Below are 22,386 nucleotides of genomic sequence, written 5' to 3'. Positions count from 1 at the left end.
TTTGTTTATGCACATGTGTTCTTTTGGTGCACATGGTGCACCATGCTCACTGTGCACCATGGTCCATAGTCCACGGATTGGTTAACTAAAATTAAGATTTTTTTTTTAGCCAAGATCCCAATTGTTGTACACTTCTTTCGTTGGTGCTAGATTGTAGCTCAATATTAATTTACCCTTAATTTCCGGGAAATAATCAACAGAATGATCGCATTCCGGTGAGGTAATTTATATTTCAACAACAAATGATGTAGACATGATCCATTTCAATATCTTGGATAGTATGGTATCTTGTTACGATAAGTATACGGAGTATATTTGTTAATATTGTATGATGAGATAGAGTTACGTAATTAGCCTTCTCATGTAATATATATACGGAGTTGAATTAATGAGAAAGGACGAGTTGGAGAATTATTTTATCATGGTATCATGAGCCTAGGTTAAACCTAGTTTTTTTTCTCTTCCGCAGTCATTGAGAACAGCGATATTCTGAGGTATACCCATCTTCCTTTGAGCGTGAGTTTGTGCGTTCTTCCAGTATTATGGGAAAAGACGGAGAGGAGGTTGATCTAGACTATTATCTTGGCTCGAGTGATGGACCCGGGGTGGTGATTACGCCCGTCAAACTCCGTGGGACGTCCAATTACGATGAATGGGCTAAGGCCGTGCGGCGATCGATGATCTCTAAATTCAAATACGGCTTTCTTGATGGTTCCATTCAGGAGCCTAAGACGGATGCGACCAAGATGAGACATTGGGTCGCTGTGAATTCAATGCTAGTGTCGTGGATCACTAATACTATTGATGAAAGTTTGCGATCAACGGTAGAAGATTTTGACATTGCTGGTGAACTATGGACTCATTTGAGGAAGAGGTACTGCGTAGTTAGCGGTACACGAGTCTGCCATATTAAATTGGCCTTAGGTGACTGCAAACAGTCAGTTTCGGAGAGTGTTACAGTCTATTTTGGTCGCTTATCCAAGATATGGAAAGAGTTTGTTCAATATGCTAGAGTACCTAGATGCACCTGTACAGGTTGTTCATGTAATATAGCCAAGCAGGTGGGAGATATAAGGGAGGAAGATCATCTACACTATTTTTTGATCGGTCTGGACGACCATTATGAAGCTATACGTGCGCAGTTGCTCGCACAGACTCCATTACCCTCTGTAGATGAAGCATATCAGTCTGTTGTGAACACAGAAAGTCTGCGTGCCAAGGGGGGTAAGGCTAAGGAGGGTGTCATGGCTTTCAAGGTGGAGACGAAGTCGCGTCCGAGGTCTGGTGATACTGCTGAAAAGTTCTGTAATCATTGCAATCGGGAGGGCCATGAGGAAGAGAGTTGTTATCAACTCATTGGGTTTCCCGACTGGTGGGATGAAAAAAAACGAGGGGGCAGGGGGCCAGGCAGGGGCGGCAAGACTGTTGGACATAGAGGAGCTAGAGGTGGACGGAGCAGTGGCTCGTCGACAGTAACTCGGGTGGCCAATGTGAGTGCAGCAGGAGGCGTGGTTGGCTTGTCTGGAGCAAATGGGGCAGCAGCTACACAAGGCTTGTCCGGTGTGTCAGACAATCAAGTCCAACAGATCATGGACATATTAAATAAACCTACGCATAAATTACAAGGTAAGGTCGCTTTACAATGGATTATTGACACAGGAGCCTCTAATCATGTGACGGGTGATCTTGCAAGTTTGAGTAATGTCAAGACATCGGATAATTGTCCGGTGGTGTTACCGGATGGCCAAATGGCGAATTCTAATCAATACGGTTCAATAACATTGGAGGGTGGTTTAGTATTGGATAATGTTTTGTTTGTACCAAAATTAAATTGCAATTTAATTTCTGTAACTCAATTAAGTGACGAATTAAACTGCTCTGCTCAATTTACTAACAAAATGTGTGTTATTCAGGACCATTCGACGAAGATGGTGATTGGCGTGGGTGATCGAAGAGAAGGACTATATTTTTTCCGTGGGGTTCCGCAAGTGAGGGTGCTAGCGGTGGATTGCGTGGTTGACTTATGGCATCAGCGTATGGGGCATCCTTCGGAAAAAGTGTTGAGGTTACTTCCTCATGTGAGTAGTACTGCTAGGAAGCAAAATAACATTTGTGATGTATGTCCGCGTGCAAAACAATGTAGAGAGAGCTTTCCGATTAGTGATAGTCAAGCTAGTAGAATTTTTGAATTAGTGCATATTGATTTATGGGGTCCTTATAAGACACCTTCTTCTTGTGGTGCAAAATATTTTCTTACCATTGTTGATGATTTTTCAAGAGGTGTGTGGATTTATTTACTTAGCAATAAAACCGAAGTTGAGTCCATGTTTCTTAATTTTATTGCTATTGTCAAGTGTCAATTTAATCAAAACATCAAAGTTGTTCGGAGTGATAATGGTACGGAATTTAATTGCTTGCAAGGCTATTTTTTTAAGCATGGTGTATTGTTTGAGTCGTCGTGTGTCGGGACACCCCAACAAAATGGGAGAGTGGAGAGGAAACATCAACATATTCTGAATGTGGGTAGAGCATTGCGATTTCAAGGAAATTTGCCTAAGAAATTTTGGGGCGAATGTATTCTTGCTGCTTGTTTCTTGATTAATCGGACCCCTACACCTCTTCTTCAAAATAAAACGCCTTATGAGATGTTGTTTGGTAAACCTCCGTCATATGTGTCTATAAGGGTGTTTGGTTGTTTGTGCTATGCGTATAATCAACGTAGTAAGGGAGACAAGTTTGAGTCACGGAGTAGGAAATGCGTGTTTCTTGGTTACCCATTTGGTCAAAAAGGGTGGCGAATGTATGACTTGGAGACTCATGAGTTTTTTGTTTCTCGTGATGTAAAATTTCACGAACGAATGTTTCCGTATGCAAGTGGGTACATTGAGTCGTTGGGGCATGCTGGTGAGGATTGCGTTGCACATGAATGTGAGTTTGTGGGTGGTTTTGATCACTGGAATATGGATGAGTGTGAGGACAGGTATGCTTCTATGGGGACAGCAAGGTCTTGCTCACAAGGGGTTGGGAGCAGGTATGTTGCTGGTCAGGCAGAGGGTGCTGATGTGCAGGCTGAAGTGAATGTTGAAACTGCAGTGACTGCAGAGAGCTCTGCGAGAAATGAGGCACAGGGCGATGGAATGCAGGAGGCGCGGTGCGAGGCGCTGCTGGGGCGCAGTGGGGCGCTGTCTGAGGCGCTGCAGGGGCGAAGTGAAGCGATGCAGGAGGCGCAGGGCGAGGTGCGCCCAGTTGTACCCAGCCATCTTGCGCCTCAGCAGCTGACTGCTTCTGTGGAGGGCGAAGCTACAGCTTCTGTAACTGCTGTACCTACTGGGCAATATCAGCAGGTTATTTCTGGTAATGTGCAGCAACACATTGGAGGTGTTGTGGATAGCACACGTGATAGGAGGGATGGTGATACGGAGTTGGGGAGAGGGAGACGTGAGAAGTTTCCGTCTACAAAATTGCGGGATTGTGTGCTTCATACAATACGAAAAAAATATAGCACTTCTGAAACTTCACCCACGGCAACATCCTCTTCAGGTACTCCTTATCCTATCACATATTTTGTTAATTATGAGCGTTTTTCGTCGAAACACAGAAATTTTATTGCAGCGTTGCAGGAAGAAAAAGCTCCAAAAACATTCAAACAGGCTATGCAACATGAGGGTTGGCGAAAAGCAATGGCAGCTGAGATTGATGCTCTTGAAGAACAGGGAACTTGGACATTAGAAAGTTTGCCGGAAGGAAAGAAAGCACTTGGAAGCAAATGGGTGTATACAGAAAAGCGTGATGAGGACGGAAATTTACTTCGTTTAAAAGCACGCCTAGTCTGTATGGGAAATCATCAGGAAGAAGGGCTAGATTATAATGAAACGTTTGCCCCGGTAGCAAAAATGGCGACGGTCCGTACTTTTTTGGCTGTCGCAGCTGTTAAGAATTGGGAGGTGCACCAGATGGATGTTCATAATGCTTTCTTGCATGGAGATTTAGAGGAAGAAATTTATATGAAAATCCCTCCTGGCTTTCAGAAAAATGCCTTAGATAAGGTCTGTAGAATGAGAAAGTCGTTGTACGGGCTTAAACAGGCTCCGAGATGTTGGTTTGAGAAATTGTCTACGGCTCTGAAGACATACGGGTTTAAGCAATCACTTTCCGATTATTCTTTGTTTACCCTCACCAAAGGTGCGTTGCAATTGAGTGTGCTTATTTATGTCGACGATATGATTATTGCAGGAAATAATACGTTGGCTTTAGAGAGTTTTAAGGCTTACTTGAGTGAATGTTTTAAAATGAAGAATCTAGGTGCTCTGAAATATTTTCTAGGGCTTGAGGTGGCTCGGAATAGTCATGGATTTTATGTCTGTCAGAGAAAATATGCATTGGATATTATTTCAGAAACGGGGTTGTTGGGAGCGAAGCCCGTAGATTTTCCGATGGAGCAGAATCACAAATTGGCCTTGGCTGAAGGACCGGTGTTGGCAGACGGAGAGAAGTATAGGCGCTTGATTGGGCGCTTGATCTATTTGGCAGTCACAAGGCCCGACTTGGCGTACTCCGTTCACATTTTGTCGCAATTTATGCAAGCCCCGCGAGAGGAGCATTGGGAGGCCGCATTAAGGGTGGTTCGTTATCTGAAAAAGTGTCCGGGTCAAGGGATTCTCTTACGTTCCGACAGTACATTACAGTTGGAAGGTTGGTGTGATTCGGATTGGGCAAGTTGCCCGTTGACGCGTCGTTCGTTGACTGGTTGGTTTGTGTTGCTTGGTCTATCTCCAGTGTCTTGGAAGACCAAGAAACAACATACTGTTTCCCGTTCATCTGCAGAAGCAGAGTACCGTTCGATGGCGGCATTGACGTGTGAGTTAAAGTGGTTGCAACAACTACTACGAGATTTGGGAGTTGAGCTTAAGCAAGGTATGAACATGTTTTGTGATAGTCAGTCAGCTTTACACATTGCCCAGAATCCTGTGTTTCATGAACGAACGAAGCACATTGAGTCAGATTGTCATTTTATTCGTGACGCGATCAAGGAGGGGATCATTTGTCCCTCATATGTATCAACGAAGGTGCAGTTAGCGGATATTTTCACCAAAGCGTTGGGGAAGGCGCAATTTGAGTTTTTTCTAAACAAAATGGGCGTTCGAGATCTTCATGCTCCACCTTGAGGGGGATGTTACGATAAGTATACGGAGTATATTTGTTAATATTGTATGATGAGATAGAGTTACGTAATTAGCCTTCTCATGTAATATATATACGGAGTTGAATTAATGAGAAAGGACGAGTTGGAGAATTATTTTATCATATCTTCTCAAGACTTTACGTACCAACTAAAGCAGTAGACATTCGCTACTACATCGATCTATACCAATATTCATTAATGTTAGCTAGGGTTCTATTTTTATTTGTTCGTTGAAACAAATAGTAGATCGATGTAGACGTCAATTACGCATATACGGGTGTACAATAAAGAACAAATTTTGAAAAAGGCTGACTTGAAAGTTCATGGGAAAATATCACACACTATATACTACGGAGTATACTAGTGTACTGTATACTACCGTTGAGTAGAGACCACATACGTGGTAACGTGGATGATTGAAATTAATCATGCAAGTGAAGTGTTCATTACTTGAACATGAAAATTAATTCCAAATCTTGAAATGTGAATATGAAATTAATTCCACTTCATTATTCTCTCTTATTAAAGATCTTTTAGCAACAACTTGGAATATTCTAGTATGATTCTATATTTGCGTGTTTTCATTTATTATTTTATTGTATATTGTATTCATGTCGCGTCACATATAGGAATGACAATTCAGTTCGAATCCGATCCGATTTCCACTTGATCCGACGAAAAAAATTCAATCCGAATAAGTGAAAATCCGATCCAAACCCTATAAGAGGTGGAGTTTGTGTAAAATCAAAAATTTGACTAGAATCGGATTATATACTATTGCCACCTCATCAACAAATATATTAAAATTACATTATAATGTGTTAAAACTCTTATTTTTTGATTTTAAGTGCTAACATAATCCGAACTCGACTCAATAGACCCGATCCGAGGCAAAATAATCCGACACAAATCCGATAAATATAATATGTGTCCATGTCCAACTTAAAAAAAAATCGAGTCCGAATAGTGGTGGGTCAGATATAAAGTTCGTATAATCCGACCCGATCTGACCCATTATTATCTGTAGTCATATGAATTTCGTATATATTGAATATAGACTTATTGAACATTAACTTATATATTATGAGAAACAAATCTATTTCAACTGCATGTATTTGGTTTCGTTTGGGTCGATTTGGATTTTGGTTAATTTCACTTTTATTTGTCCAGGTACAAATCGTGTTGGATGATTTCAGTCAGATAAATCTACATCAAGTCAGTTTTAACCGCATAAGCCATTCTTATTGAGAAAAGGTTTAACTTACTTGAATTTCCTCTCCATTATGACTATATTTGTGTACATATTACACATATTGGTATATACTCCGTAAACATTAAATAATTATTCGAACTTGGTAGCAATCTCAAGTAAATTCCTAAATTTGTGCCATAGAGATTAGAGAGTAAAAAAATAAATTGCAAGTTGTTGCATACTAAATTAGCTATCAACTCATGACTGGCTAGTGGCTAGAGTAGCTTCCAACTTGCAAAACTAATTTATCAATAGGCCCATTTATCAATGAGAAAAAACTTGTTATTATTACAAGAATTTGTATCTTTAACGACAACTTAATTACGACGGGTCAAAAATCCCGTCGCAAAAGTCTTTTGCGACGGGGCTAACAACCAAACAATGACGGGAATAACCGTCGCAAATGTCTTTTACGACGGGTTTACGATGGATTTACGACGGGATTTCTATTAACGACGGCCCCCTTTTATGACGGGTTCGCGACATGATATCCCGTCGTTAATCAACAATTATTGGCCTTTCGCGACGGGATTTCCCGTCGTTAATAGTACAATTTCTTGTAGTGTAATTATTATTATTATTATTAAAAAAATAAAAATAAAAATAAATAAAATAATAATAATAATATCTCATAAATAATACTCCAATTTTCAATTTATGACCACAAAGGAATTATATATTTTGGGAAATTACTAAGAACTTCACGCCTTTTATTTTTGGAAATTACGATTAGAATTTATTCACACTTCATTTTCAATCTCTTAGCTTAATTTAGACTAAACACTTTCTTTTGTCATTGCTAATTTTGGTATTTTAGGCCAAATATGTGTACATATACACACCATAAAGAGACCTAAAACAACCTAGATTAGGACTCAAGCGACCAACGTTACCTATACTTCAGAAAACAAGTCTATTAACGACAGGCGACTAATAATGACAAACTCAAATACAGTCCTTTTTGCGAATGGTTCTATGTAAAAGTATTTGGAACCCATCATAACCTAGCGTATAAAGTCTATTGAACCAAATAATTGACAAGATACTTGAAACGGATCGGAGTCACAGTTGGGCTAGTCAATTATGCCGACCCCTTTTATAACGGGTTTATAGAGAAAAATCCGTCGTTAGTAATTCTTTTTCTTCTCGATACCTACCGTAATAATTTTGGAATAATACATCTAAAAGGTCAATCTCTGACACGACATGAGATAAATCTAACACATGAAAAAAACGCAAATTACAGTAACTCGAAACTGACATAATTAAGTAAATTATCAACTTATCGCACTCCGTATTATAAAATTAACTTACTTTTTACAAAATCAACACAAACCCAACATATTTATCCGCCAAAAGTTAATTTCCTTAAATAGAGACTATTCTATGTAAAGATAAATTTTTTCCCAATACTCTTTTCTATTGTATTCCAATTGAATTTAGGAATACCCACAAGTCACACAACGACAACAAAAGAACTTGTCTAGAAATTGATCTAATGACTAATGACGTGTCAAATTAATTGGACTAAATTTGGTCCAAAGTGGCCACCATATTATTCTGGACTTAATTGACTTTTTCATACTTCGTCTACCAATAGGAGATATCACCTACATACTTATATTTATACTCTTTTGATTTGTATTGTTTCAAATTATTGAAATATCTCTCTAACTAACATCTTCCCTATGGTTTAATTACCATGCTTTTCTTGATTTCCATAAATTAAATATTCATAATTTATAATTAATTACTCAAAGCTCTTTAAACCAAGCTAATTAAGGCAGGTTAATTAAGGGTTAATCAGCCATCTAGTGAAGCAAACTACACAAGCTAAGTCAAACAAGAAGAGTTATGGAGGAGGGAAAAGTTATTAATGACGAAAGAGGCCCGTTTATGGAGGTGATTACTACGACCGCAGCCATGGATAATAATGATTATTCATTAGTAATAACAAAGGCGTTCGATTTTTCGAGGATTTTGAAGAGTTTACTAGTTTTTTCTGCACTTGGAGTTACATTTCTTGTTTTGTTCTACTCTTCGAGCAACAACAATGGCCAGTTTGTACCGAGTTTCGGGCGCTTATCGACTTTCTACGGTGGCAATAACGGCACGGTCCCGGTGAGCTTCCACACGTACTCTTGATTTCTGTTATACCTCGTATTACACTTGTTTTAGACTCGAGTTTTTTGACCTGATAAATGTGTGGTTCATGATAAAACAATAATAATAGATGGAAAACTTGGGAGGTACTAATTTTTTCAAGGAATAATTTTATTTTCTTTAAGAAAATCATCATTTTTTCAAAGTATTTATCTCTGGAAGAATCATTTGCCTAAAATTCGAGTAAAAAATCAATATTCCTAAGATAGAACATTAAAACGCGAATAAAGAAAAAAAGTATACATAATACATGTAGTACATCCTAGCTTTATGTAAGAGTACCCCATCTAGCTAATAATGACAATATGAATTTTCAAGTTAATTAGTTTTTGTCTTAATTTAATTAGCGCTATTTACAATAATGTTTCTAAAGGAAATGATGGATTATTAATTCATATAAATTATCATGTTATACGAAGTACATTATATCATACTACTATCAAAATTGACCATAGATAATTTAATTGATGAACTGGTCCTCGCACAGTCGCACTATATATATGTTATAAATTATCATGTAATACAACTTATACAAGTACATTATATGATACTAGCTAGTATCAAAATTGACATTACATGATAATTTAATCAATGAATTGAATTGAACAGGTCCAATTCGCGCTACATACGTTAATAATATGGCATTTGATGTAGACATGTAATAATTAACCACTGTTTTTAACTACGCTTCTCATACGAACAAAACAAAATTTAAAACATTGGATACAATTATACAATATTAGTTTGTCTTAATCTCAACATTAGAAAAGTAAACATACTACGACTAATATATTTTTTTTCTTTCTAAAACCATGGACTCAATTACTCAGTATTATATATGCAGGTCAAAGACGAGTATTACGATCTAAGGTTGGTTCTAGAGGCTGCTTCAACCAAGGACAAAACAGTAATTTTGACAACATTGAACGATGCATGGGCAGAACCAAACTCCATATTTGATATATTCTTAGAGAGTTTCAGAATTGGAAACAATACATCTCATCTTCTCGATCATCTGGTTGTTATAGCAGTCGACGAGAAAGCGTATTTCCGATGCCGGAATTTGGGTTTCCATTGCTATTTTCTCAAGACTAAGCAGTCTTCTAAAATGGCTAATGAAGCAAGGTTTATGACCCCTATCTATTTGGAGATGATGTGGGAAAGACTTGCTTTCTTGCAGACTATTTTAAGCTTGGGGTACAACTTTGTTTTCACGGTAAGCATTGTTCATTTATGCGCGCACGTGCTATATTTTAATAGTTTGGACATATTAGACCTGACCAGCTTGAGCCCCGGTTAGAAATTTGGCGGGTCTGGACAGATGTTTTAACCCCGATTTTCGGGCCCCGCCTAACTCGAAATTTTAAATGATTTAACGGGCTTTGGGCAACGTAAAGCTACTTTATAGTTATAAATTTGGCCCGTTCTGAAAAGTCCGGCATTTTAACCCCAAAATAGCGTGTTTGGGCACAAAAACATGCACGAATCTTGGCCTGGCCCGGCCTGACATGCGGCCTGATTTTTACGTCTTGGCTCGGCCTGCCTTTTGATAAGGTCTAGGACATAAATATATTAGAACTGATTATCATGAGTCTGACTCCCAAAAATAGTGGGTTTTGGGGAAATTTTTTACGGAGCTGACTTGATTTTTAAATTTTTTAGGTTGATTTTGGGCAATTTAAACTTGGATTTTAGTTATGAAATTGGCCCGAAATAGTGGGTTTTGGCAGAAAAACTTGGCCCAAAGATTGACCCAGCTCGACCCACTTTTTGATCAGGTCTATATATATTGCATTTTGAATGTTTACTAATTTGAAAAACTCATATTGAACTAAAAATTTAATGTTATTTGACAGGATACTGATGTTATGTGGTTTCGAGATCCATTCCCACGTTTCAATCCCGATTCAGACTTCCAAACCTCATGTGATAGCTTCAATGGCAACGAATTCGACATACAAAACGCTCCCAACAACGGATTCCTTTTCGTAAGGTCCAACAATCGAACCATCAAATTCTACGATTTCTGGGTTTCCTCCAGGCACACGTACCCCGGATTACACGAACAAAATGTTTTTAACGAGATTAAAAACGGTACCGTTGTAAGAGAACTTGGAGTGAAGTTAAGATTTATGGATACAGATTATTTTGGTGGATTTTGCGAACGAAGCAAGGATTTGAATAAGGTTTGTACAATGCATGCTAATTGTTGCATTGGTTTAGACAACAAAATAGCTGACCTTAAAACTACACTTGAGGTTTGGAAGACTTATTTGTCTTCCAATCATACGACGACACGTCAGCCTTTAAATTGGACGGTCCCAAATAAATGTCATATGTGAGTGAAATACTTTGTACGTACAGGTAAATAATTTGATGTGTCAATTTATTTTTTAATTCTTGGAAGTTACCGTGTAATGAAACGATAGATAAGTTTTAGACTTGTAATTATTTATAATTAAACTCTTTTTGTTGGTACAATATGATTAAACTTATAAGTGTTCAAAGTAATGAGGTTTTCAAAGATGTGGAGGTTGGTGTGAAAATGTAAACAAGCCAATAATCATGAGTTACGAGCAATTTAATGCTTGTTAATTATGTAGTAGTTTGTTAATGGTAATAAAAGTAGAAAATGAAGTTTTAAGTAAAGTACATGAACATTAAGGTAACTTGATTAATTCGGACAAATTATAAGGAACAAGCAAATCAGGTTTACATTTTCATTGATTAAGGAAGTGATAGTACCTCAATAGTAATAAGGTTAAATCTAGCTTGGTAAGGCATGTGCATAGAAAATAAGGCTAAATACTAAGAGCATGAAAAAAGGGAAATAAGGCTAATTACTAACAAGTATTTTAGTTTGATTAATTAATTTTGAACATGCGAACTCTGCTTAATAACTACCATTTGACTTGTTTGGAATTTCATGTTATTGCACTGCCATATTAAGAGTGTGTGTTACTCACCTGATTTTCACTTATTATTTCTAAACTTATTTTATCCGAATTTATCTGAACTTATATAAACTTATTAGAACATATCAAAACTTATTTTACTTAGTTATAAATTATATTTGGATAACTCTTACTTCGTATTTTTTATTAACTTATCTTATCTACTTATTTTTTCTGTTGGCTGGACACCTTACCTTATTGGGCTTCAATGATCAAAGTTGAGAATCTTGGAATTATCTTAGCTAGGATGTTGGGCTTCGCAAAGTCCGCTTAAAGTCCAAAAAGTAAAATTTATTATAACAGGATCTTGAACATTTTGAGACCAATGATTGTTGTTTTAGAAATATAATCTCTCACTTAAGTAATATAATCTCATGTTTTTTAGAAATAGGGATTGGAGGGAATGAGATGGTTCGAAGGTGTAGACTGTTCGTGGAGTGGATTGAGAAGAATGGGCTTATTGATCTTGGTTGCTCTGGGCCTGCGTATACATGGGCAAGAGGAACGGAAGACAACATTAAAGCAGCGAGACTAGACAGAGGTCTAGTTAACGAAGAGTGGAGGCTTCGGTTTGAAGAAGGGGCAGTTCGTAACCTACCCAAAATTAGTTCAGATCACTGCCCTATACTCATAAGCCCGAATGGGTTTGCTCCAATCCCCGTAGCCTGCAAACCTTTCCGATTTCAGGCAGCGTGGATCCACCATGACCAATTCAGTGAGTTTGTTCACAATAGTTGGCAAAATGAAGAACCCCTAGTGCCTTTCCTGAAATTTTTTGCCAATAAGCTGGAAGCATGGAACAGAAATATTTTCCATAATATTTTCCGAAAAAAATCGGAGTTGTGGGCAAGACTAGAAGGCATACAGAAAATACTCTCGAGCGGCGGGTCGAGGCACCTAATAGAGTTAGAGAGTAAATTAATCCTGGAGATGGAGAAGGTACTGAAGCAAGAAGAAGTACTGTGGTTTCAAAAATCAAGATTAGATGCCCTAAAAGACGGGGACCGTAATACCAGGTTCTTCCATATCTCGACTATAATCCGAAGAAGGGTGAACCGGATCGAGACACTGCAGAATAACAATGGAGAGTGGGTGACGGACCCAGTACTAGTTAAGAACCTGGTATTGGATTACTGGCAGAGTTTGTTCCAAGAGGAGAATTCAAGTACTGGAAACATTGCACATCTACTGGAAGATTATTTTCCACGGATAGAAGACGAGGAGTTTGAGTTGATTAATCGTCCCTTTGCTCCCTGCGAAGTTCGTGCTGCCCTTATGAGTATGGAAGCTTTCAAGGCCCCGGGACCGGATGGCTTTCAACCTATTTTCTACCAGAAGTATTGGGACTTGATCAGTCCAAGTTTGATTAGAACGGTACAGGAAGTAATCGAGGGGGTAGACTTTCCGGAGGGCCTCAATAATGCTTTCCTTGTTCTCATCCCGAAGTGTGACACGCCTTCGAAAGCAAACCAGTTTTGCCCTATTGGGCTGTGCAACATTGTGTATAAGATCGTGACCAAGGTCATTGTCAATCGGCTAAAACCGTTGCTTCCCACTCTCATCTCCCCCCACACAGTGTACTTTTGTTCCCAAAAGGCAGATCACGGATAATGTAATTATTGTGCAAGAAATGCTTCACACTATGAGGAAGAAGCAAGGGAAGACCGGTTTTATGGCTGTAAAAATAGACTTCGAGAAGGCATACGATCGACTAAGGTGGGACTTTATTCGGAAGTCCTTGATGGAGTTAAGATTACCGAGTAAGATGGTAGACTTGGTCATGAAGTGTATCAACTCAGCCCGGCTGCAAATCTTATGGAACGGTGAACCCATGGAGCAATTTAGCCCTAGCCGTGGAATTAGACAGGGGGATCCTCTATCCCCCTATCTCTATGTCATATGTATGGAACGTTTGATACATTTGATTGATAGAGAAGTGCAGTTTGGAGGGTGGAAAACGGTTAGAGCTAGCAGGAATGGCCCGAAGATTTCAAACTTGGCCTTCGCGGACGACCTGATTCTGTTTGGTGAGGCGACAGTGGCACAAGCAGAAGTGATGAAAAAATGTTTGGACCTCTTTTGCTCGGCTTCTGGCAGCAAGGTGAGCTATGACAAATCCAGAGTTTATTTTTTCGCCAAATACCAACCTAAACACGAGAGATGGTATATTCTCAAGTCTCTCGATGGAGGCCACGGAGGACCTAGGTATGTACCTGGGGGTCCCAACTATTAATGGTAGAGCGTCGAGGAGAGACTACCAGTACTTAGTGGATAAAATCAGCAAGAAACTTTCGGGTTGGAAAACTAAAACGCTGTCTATTGCAGGAAGAGCCACCTTAGCTCAAACCTCCCTTGTTTCAATTCCATTCTACACTATGCACACAACTAGGTTGCCACGGGCGATATGCGATGAAGTCGATAAAAAGGTGAGGGGGTTCCTGTGGGGGGACACGGAGGAGAAGAAACGTATGCACTTGGTTGCGTGGGAAAAGGTAACGAAGCCAAAGGTGGAAGGGGGTTTGGGGATTAGACCCATGAGGAAAACGAATGCGGCTTTTCTTGCTAAGTTGGGGTGGCGTGTACTGGCCGAAAAGGACACCCTGTGGTCCCGAGTTATGCGTGCTAAGTACTGTGATAACAGGTGTGATGTGGATATGTTCCAGGCAAGGGCGGATGCCTCGAATGCTTGGAAAGGTATTGTGGAGAACATAAACGTAGTTCAAAAGGGGGTAAACATGGCTGTGGGTAATGGGCGTCGCACCTTCTTTTGGCATCACAGATGGGCAACGGATGAGCCACTTCTTAGTATGGCCTGCCCGGAACCACCAGTAGCAGTGCAGGATGTCACGGTTGACGAGATGTGGGACCCCAACACGGGGTGGAAAATCGAATTATTCGCAGACTACCTGCCACCTAGTAAGCTCAAAGAGATAGCGGCTCACGAGTTGGTAGATGATGAAGAGGGGATTGATGAAATATACTGGAATGGATCGGCTTCCGGGAAGTTCACAATTAAATCGGCTTTGCAGTTGATAAGAGAGGAGGGGGTCCCTAACATTCCTACCACGAATGGATGGCGGGATATTTGGAACATTAGTGTTCCACAGAAGATTTGTTTTTTCATGTGGCTGGTGACTTTGTGAAGACTGGCATCGAACGCTTTCCGGTTTGTAAGAAGAATGACTGATGATCCGAGGTGCAAGATTTGTGGATATATAGAAGAGAATGTGGAGCACATAGTGAAACATTGCCCTGCTGCTACACTTGTTTGGCGCAAGGTTGGTATGCCTGAGGTTGTTCTGAGGTCTAGGGAATCCTTTGAAGAGTGGGTCTTGAGGAACGTCAGTAAGGACAGTAATGTCCAATCTGAACATTGGCCACGAGTGTTCGCCATGACTTGTTGGTGGCTGTGGAAATGGAGGAACGAGAGGGTTTTTAATGAGAACCCAAACATCCCATTAGACCAAGGTGCGTTTATTTTTGCCCGTATAGGAGAGATAGCTCGTGCTATGGAGAGGGAGGAACAGTTATTTTGTGGTAATAAGAGGAAGAGGACAGAGGAGCTGATCAGGTGGCTCTTTCCGAGAGAGGGATGGGTGCGTCTTAACACCGATGGGGCCTCTAAAGGAAACCCCGGTGAGGCAGGCGGTGGGGGCCTAGTTCGAGGTCACCGTGGTGAGGTTTATGAAATCTTTGCCATAAACTGTGGCATTTGTTCAAGTACTAAAGCTGAACTTCTAGCGGTTCAAAGAGGGCTAGGCATAGCATGGCAAGATAGACATCGTTTGGTAGAGGTCTCGGTTGACTCAGAGGTTGTGGTCAATTTACTTGTTGGGAGCACGCCTCTCAACTCCCCATATATTCATATTGTTCGGAGGTGCAAGGCACTCATTGAGAGAGATGGTTGGAAGGTGACGATTAGTCATTGCTATAGAGAGGCGAACCGGGCGGCGGATTGGTTAGCCAACTATGGAGTCCAACTGGACAGGAGTTTCGAGCTTTTAGGGGCGGTCCCGAAGGACCTTCGAACCATTTTATTGGAGGACTTTGGGGGGAGGACTTGGCCACGAATGGTGCCGGAAAACGGGCCAACGACGAGGTGAAGTTGGTGGTAGAAACGCCCTGGCATAGATAATGGGTTCAGTTCCCTTGCTCTATGCTTCTAGTGGGGTGTAGTTTTTCAGTTTGTGTTTGTTTTCTTTTGGTCTTTTTTCAGTTTGTTGTTTTGCCTTTCTTTTTTGTCTTTCGTTTTTTTTTTTTTTTTTTTTTTTTTTCTGGGCTTGGCCCTCTTCTACACCAAAAAAAAAAATGTTTTTTAGAAATAATTTCTCATTTAAGTAAATGCTTGTTTTCCTAATCTTTTATCATTTACAGATGGATCTCGAATTTTCTAGTAAATACCAGTCTTTATTTTCATTTCCATTCGTTTACCCGTCATATATCCTTACCTGCCATGTTCCCCATAGGTATACACCATATTGCATATTCAAGTACAACAATATTTGTTGTCTTCGATTGCGGCCTGTAGCAATGTCGAATTAAATATGAGCTACAATAGTACACACACAAACACTTGTACAGTTGTACATAGTATGCGATTGTATTTATCAACGGAAAACAAAAAAATCATTCATCAAAGGAGAAATTGTAAAAATTCTCAAGTGCAAAAACTTGCATATTTAATTTTGTTCTCAACTTTAAGAAACAAATCATTTTAGTGCAAGGCAAATAATCAACAAAAATGTAAATTAAAGTTTCCTTATTTGTTATTTCCTTATTAATTAGGGGATTACGTTGTTATTTATGTTATAATTACATAGTAAAAAAGAGAATTGCAATTGAAACGAAAATGAAGAATAATAATTCAAAAAGTTCAGAAAGAATGGCAAAAGCATTGTTGTTACTCGCAACATGTTCAATCTTATTTCTAATGTTGTCCAATGATGCTTCAAGGGAATCTTTGACTCAACCTCCTCGAGATGAATCGGTAAGGTTTTTTTTTTTTATTAAAATTAGTAATTACAAATTAGTACACGGGATACTTTGGGTAAAAAAAAGTTACTCAAAAAGCAAGCCTTGTTCGGCTATTTTAAGTAGTTATGAATTTATGGTATGATTATTAAAATTCGGGTACGCAAGAAGAACAAACGTACTTATTAGACCGAATCTTCTTAATTCATTTTTTACTTTTTCGATGATATTATATGAAGTTGGGATGTGGGATTTGGTTAGAAATAAGCTAAGAATCAGGAAAAGGCTAGGGATACACATGGTGTGCAAGATGCTCTTGCACACCACCACTCATTTTTTGACACCTCCCAAAACCTACAAAAAATTGAGAGGGAAAACTGATTCTGAAAACTGAGATTTGAGCGGGATTTTTTTCACAGAATTGCGCCTTCTTTGAAAGTGGGCGGGACTATTTTCAGAAAATTGCGCCGTTGTTGTTTGAGCGCCAAGTGAAATTGTAATGGATTTCATTTTCTTTCATCTCCATTCATCTCTACCATTGTCAATCAAAGAAACATTTGAAGGTAAACTATTAATCCAAAAAAAAAATATTGTTACCATTCTATTTCATCATCATCTACGGGCTACAGCAATTATTTTGACTCTCCCTCAATTTCCCCTTTCCTCCATTGATAAACAGTGAAAATTAACACATATTAAAACCCCAAAATTCTCCTCCATATTTTCCATGTTTTGTTTTTGTTATAATTGATTAAAACAAAATTTTCAGGCGACAAATTACTATTTTCGGTGTACACTTAAGATTTTCATTGATGGGTGAGTTTGTATTCTCCGTAATATTTTGTTTGCATCGAAGGTGATGAGGATTGTAACTGCACACAAGGTGTTCGACAAAATGGTTCAATGAAAATGTCTTTAATTTTATTTCGGTTGTTCAACTATTACTATCGTTTTTGGTTTTGGATCCGATTTTGGGTTATGGAATTTGCATTTGGAGTTGCTTTGAACGCTCCCTTACTCATTGGTATTGTCAGAAGGACACTTAGTTAATTTTTCTGGATGATCAACGGTTGAACAAAACGTTCGATTCTGGAGATACAATGATCAAAAGCAAGACAAATGGAGATAGAAACAGGCAAAAAGTAAATGGTATGTTCTCGTTATTGAGTTAATACATCTTTGCCATTCACGTTTTATTTGGTTGAAATATTCCTTCTAGTCTAACTATGTAAGAAATGTGAAATTCAACTTCATGATTGTACATGGAGTATTTTCCACAAACTCTACAACTATTGCTTTTTTAGGTCCTTCATGATCAATTTTAGCTTAGTGTTCGTCATTTGGACAGAAGAACGATAAAGTGAGAATACAGAACTTGGGTTATCAGTACAAGAGCTCGCTTCTCGAGCTGTATCTCGAGCCAGGGCAAAAGCTGCTAAAAATATCAGCACCCCAAATTCAGCTCATCAGTTTGAGGTTTCTTGGAGAGGGTTTTGTGGCGATCGTTCTCTACAGGGCACATTTAGTGAAGGTTTGATATTGATTAATAGTTACCTAAGACTTTAGAATGTGTTTCTGAGACATAATACTTGAGTTGTATTGGCAAACAATGATGTCAAGTTTTGTGTTGAAGTATAGAATATCGCCAGCAGATGTTTATGTTTCATAACCTTTTTCCTCAATTTTCCTGATGACATTCAAGCTTGTTTGTATTTTTGGAATGTCTAGGTCACTCAACCTGATACACTAGCGCAACTATTTAAAAATGCTTTGACCTCCCTTCATTGTTATCGTCAAGTGTATTGCAACCTTTATTTATTTATGTAAGTAGAGGCATCATGAATTGTTGTATAGTCAAGTACTTCGTATATTGTTTCTGATGTGGTGGATGGTGGTGGTAGCAGTTAAATTGAGTGTAGGTGTTGGTTAGGTTGTTGTTGTTGGTTCCGAGGGCCGTGATGCGTCGTTTGATATTTTTACTCCTTGGGAGGTTCAAACAGTAGAGCTTAGGCACCGACAACTCGGCAAGAGTCTTCTCAGGTGTTGCCTACTGATATCTGTTAGCTGCCATTGATGTTGGTCCGGTGGGGAAGGGTGGCTGCTGAAACTTCACGCTCGTACTTTGTAATGGAGTGTTTTTGGGCATCCGGGTCAACTGTTGATCAGAGTTGACTTCTTCTTTAGTTTACGTTTTTTATTTGGTTTTGTGGGCTTTACTTTTAAGCCTTGTATAGTACAAGTGAAATTTAATTTGAGAATTTTTTTTTTTAATCTCATTTGTATCATAAATGTACTTTTAATAAGAAATGAATCGTTTATCTATGTGTAATTATTTATGTATCAATAAAAATTTAAGAAATAAAAATATATCAATATATTTTTTTACTTTTTTCGGCCTCTGAGGGCTTTGATTTCCCCCCCCCCCCCCCCCCCTCAAAACCACATCATTAGACTAATCACCTAGCATATGATGAAAATTCAAGTGCTTGGGTTTTTAAGTTTAATTTTGGTTTTATGAGATCATTTCAGTTTTTAACTTTAATTATGGTTTTATGGGATCATTTTAATATTTTTATTGGCGAGTTAATAATCTAAGTTATTTAAATCTTTTATAAAACAAAATTAAGATCCGCCATCAAGATAAAAAAATATTTTAATTAACTTTGACTATGATCATATAGGATACCAAGGTCTCGGGTTCGAGCCTTGGGAATGGTAAAAATCTCAACTAGGTGGGATGCTTCCCATCGAGGTACCCATGCAAACTCCCGCGGGAGATTAGTCCACTGTTGGAGGATCGAACAATAACCTTAGTGGTAGGATGATCAAGTAACTAGTTAGCGGGGGTGTCATTTTACCTTTAAATAAAATCAAACTCAACTGAAATAGATGTATAACTCCTAACATTTTTTTAATAACCTAAATCGTTCACATCGTTTATAATACAAATAACTTTGCCACCACCAAATTGAAAAAGTTAGCTGCAACAAAACTCTATTTAATTTCACTGCTACTATAGAGGATCATTTCACTTTTAAAGAAATCATGACATAAAAATTTCAAACTCAACTAAAGTAGAATAAAATAATTTTCTTTCTAAGGATTGATGTGCTGATACCCCCTTGTCGCAATGTCACTGCTACACTGCTTTAATATACTTCCTCCGTCCCTTAATACTCGCACCGGTTTGACCGGTGTGGAGTTTACACTTGAATTGACTTATTAATTTAATACGTGTTAGTTGATAGTGGGGTATTTTATTTTAATATAGTTAGTGTGAAATGTGTAATGGGTGGGGAGTGGTGAGTGGGGGTTTGAATTTTTAAATGATTTTTTGTAGGGAGTATGGGTGTAGGTGGGTTAGTAAGTAAGTGTGAGAAATAATATAATATTGGTTAAAATTTCTATTTATAGAAACGGTGCAAGTATTAAGAGACAGCCCGAAAAGGAAAGCGGTGCAAGTATTAAGGGACGGAGGGAGTATACTCTAAGTGCACGCACCTGTGTTCGATTCCTAACAAGAGCCCAAAAATAATTTATTTAAAGTGTAAAAAACCATTTTATGGGATCATATTTTAGTCATACAAAAATCAAAATATTGGATATACATTTTTTTTTCAACCTTAACATGGATATTTTGGCAACTCGATGCTCTTATGGGAACTATCAGATAATTTATCGTCCTCAATATAAAAAGGGGTTTATTGGTGATATAAGATTGGTTTTTTCTTATATTAAATATTACATATTTTTATGGTCACGCAAGAGCTTATAATAAAACATAACGATACCAGAAAATAGCTCACGATCTCCAAAAAAAGATTTGTTTTTACCGTATGTTTGGACTTGTATAATATTTTGAAAAATGACTTTGTATGTTGTAGATAGATTGTTTAGGTGTAACTTTGAAAAGTTAGGTTACATGTTATTTTTTTTTGTTTTTTTTAATTAACCTTGATTACCATTATTCGAGATCATTTTACATTTAAAGAAATTAAATTTTAAATAAAATCAAACTCAACTAAAATAGATATGTAACTCCTAACATTTTTATAATAACCTAAATTGTTCATATCTTTGATAATACAAAATAATTTTGCCACCACCAAGATTGGAAAAGTACGCTAGCGCAACACATTGTATTAACTTTGACTACCCTTATAAAAGATTATTTCACCTTTAAAAGAATCATAATTAAAAAAAAAAATCTCAAACTCAACAAAATTAGATTAAAACAATTTAATTTCCAAAGATTGATGTGTTGATACCCCTTATCACAATGGTCACTGCTATGTTGTTTTAACATATAGTAATTTAATTATGCACCCCTGTTCATTTCCTAACAAGAGCCCACAAATAATTTTATTTAAGTATTAACAATTGTTTTATATTTCAATAACTTCAAAGAGCTAGATTTAAATAACTAACTAAGTTTGACTACGTTTACACGAGATCATTTAACTTTTGAAGAAATTAAATTTAAATAAAACCAAACTCAAGTAAAGCAGATACGTAATTTCTAACATTTTCATAAACATCTAAGTTGTTTGCTTCTTGTTATAACGCAAAATGACGACCCACCACCAAAATTGAAAAACACAATGTATTATAACTTTATCTATGATTAAAAGGATCATTTCACCTTTTTAAAAAATCACATTCAGAATTCTCAACCTCGGTAAAATTAGACAAAAAAAAATTGTTTGCAATGACTTACGTGCTGATACCCCTTGCTACAATGGTCACTACTATACTGATATAACATATACTCTAACCGTGTGTGCCAGTGTTCGATTCTTGTCAAGAGCAAATAAAACAAATTTTTAATTGTGACAAACCATTTTTATGGGATCATTTTGGTCATGAAAAGATCAAAATGTTGATGTTTTTCTTCACCTTTAACTATGATTTTTTAAGTTTAAAGATATGAGTATCAGTACATGCATTTTCTTTCATTATCCATAGACGAATCATATGAGTACATGCATTTTTTTTCAAGACATAACAAAAAAAAAAACTGATGAAGCTACACATGATAATTAAACTCAAAGTCTAAACTTCATTGTTTACAACAAATATATTTTTTGAAAAACCATTATATTATTCATAATATCTGAAGCTTAAACTACATCAAAGAGTTTCTGATATGCAAAAGATTATTCGTTGCACGCATCTGTCATTACAGCCCACATCATATATTGTCGAAATAGCATATCGTTACTGCCATATAACTGGATGAAAAGATAAACAAAATTGGATAAAATTTATGAATAAACTCACAAATGATCCCATAAAAAGATTCAATACATAAAGAAATGAAGTATTGTTTATTATGATTCGGTAAATACTAAAAAGAAACCATAAAAACAATAGTAACATAAAACAACAATTGCCCAAAGAAAAAAAAAAGATCCACATATAAAGGATCGAACGCAGGTCTAGGGGCAGTGTAAATATGATCATATAAACTTCGTTGTAACCAGTTTGGCAAGGGGTAACAGCACATCCATTTGTGCTAGAAAATATATAATATATTTGAGATTTTGAGAATATAGATAAGGTTTTATAAGCAGCGAATGTTTAGATTTCATAATACATAAAATGATCTCACGTATTAAATACATACTTATAAAATTTAATTTTCATTAAAAAAACATACGAAGTACTTTCTAGTAAAAATATAATATTTTTTTTTTTTGCCAATAACCCTTTATTGAATTAGGACCGAATATTGTATTATTATCTACGATTAAAAAGGATGATATCACCTTTAAAGAAATCTTATTCGGAATTCTCAAACTCCGTAAAATTATATTTAAAAGTTTCGTTTGAAATGACATATGTGATGATCCCTCTTGCTAAAG

General features: G+C 37.4%; 1 protein-coding gene across 1 annotated transcript; it reads left to right on the top strand.

The window, feature by feature from the left end:
- Positions 1-8,084: 8,084 nt before the first annotated feature.
- On the top strand, positions 8,085-11,078 carry LOC110801875 (uncharacterized protein At4g15970). The gene is made up of 3 exons (XM_022007282.2): positions 8,085-8,555; positions 9,442-9,813; positions 10,454-11,078. Exons 1-3 carry the CDS (start codon positions 8,289-8,291, stop codon positions 10,937-10,939), a joined length of 1,125 nt encoding a protein of 374 aa, XP_021862974.1. The 5' UTR covers positions 8,085-8,288; the 3' UTR covers positions 10,940-11,078.
- Positions 11,079-22,386: the final 11,308 nt, after the last annotated feature.

The sequence above is a fragment of the Spinacia oleracea genome, chromosome 4 (genome assembly GCF_020520425.1).
Source record: "Spinacia oleracea cultivar Varoflay chromosome 4, BTI_SOV_V1, whole genome shotgun sequence".
Taxonomy (NCBI): Eukaryota; Viridiplantae; Streptophyta; class Magnoliopsida; order Caryophyllales; family Amaranthaceae; genus Spinacia; species Spinacia oleracea.
Note: the sequence above shows the minus strand (reverse complement) of the source record. Positions and strands in the feature narration are given on the sequence as shown.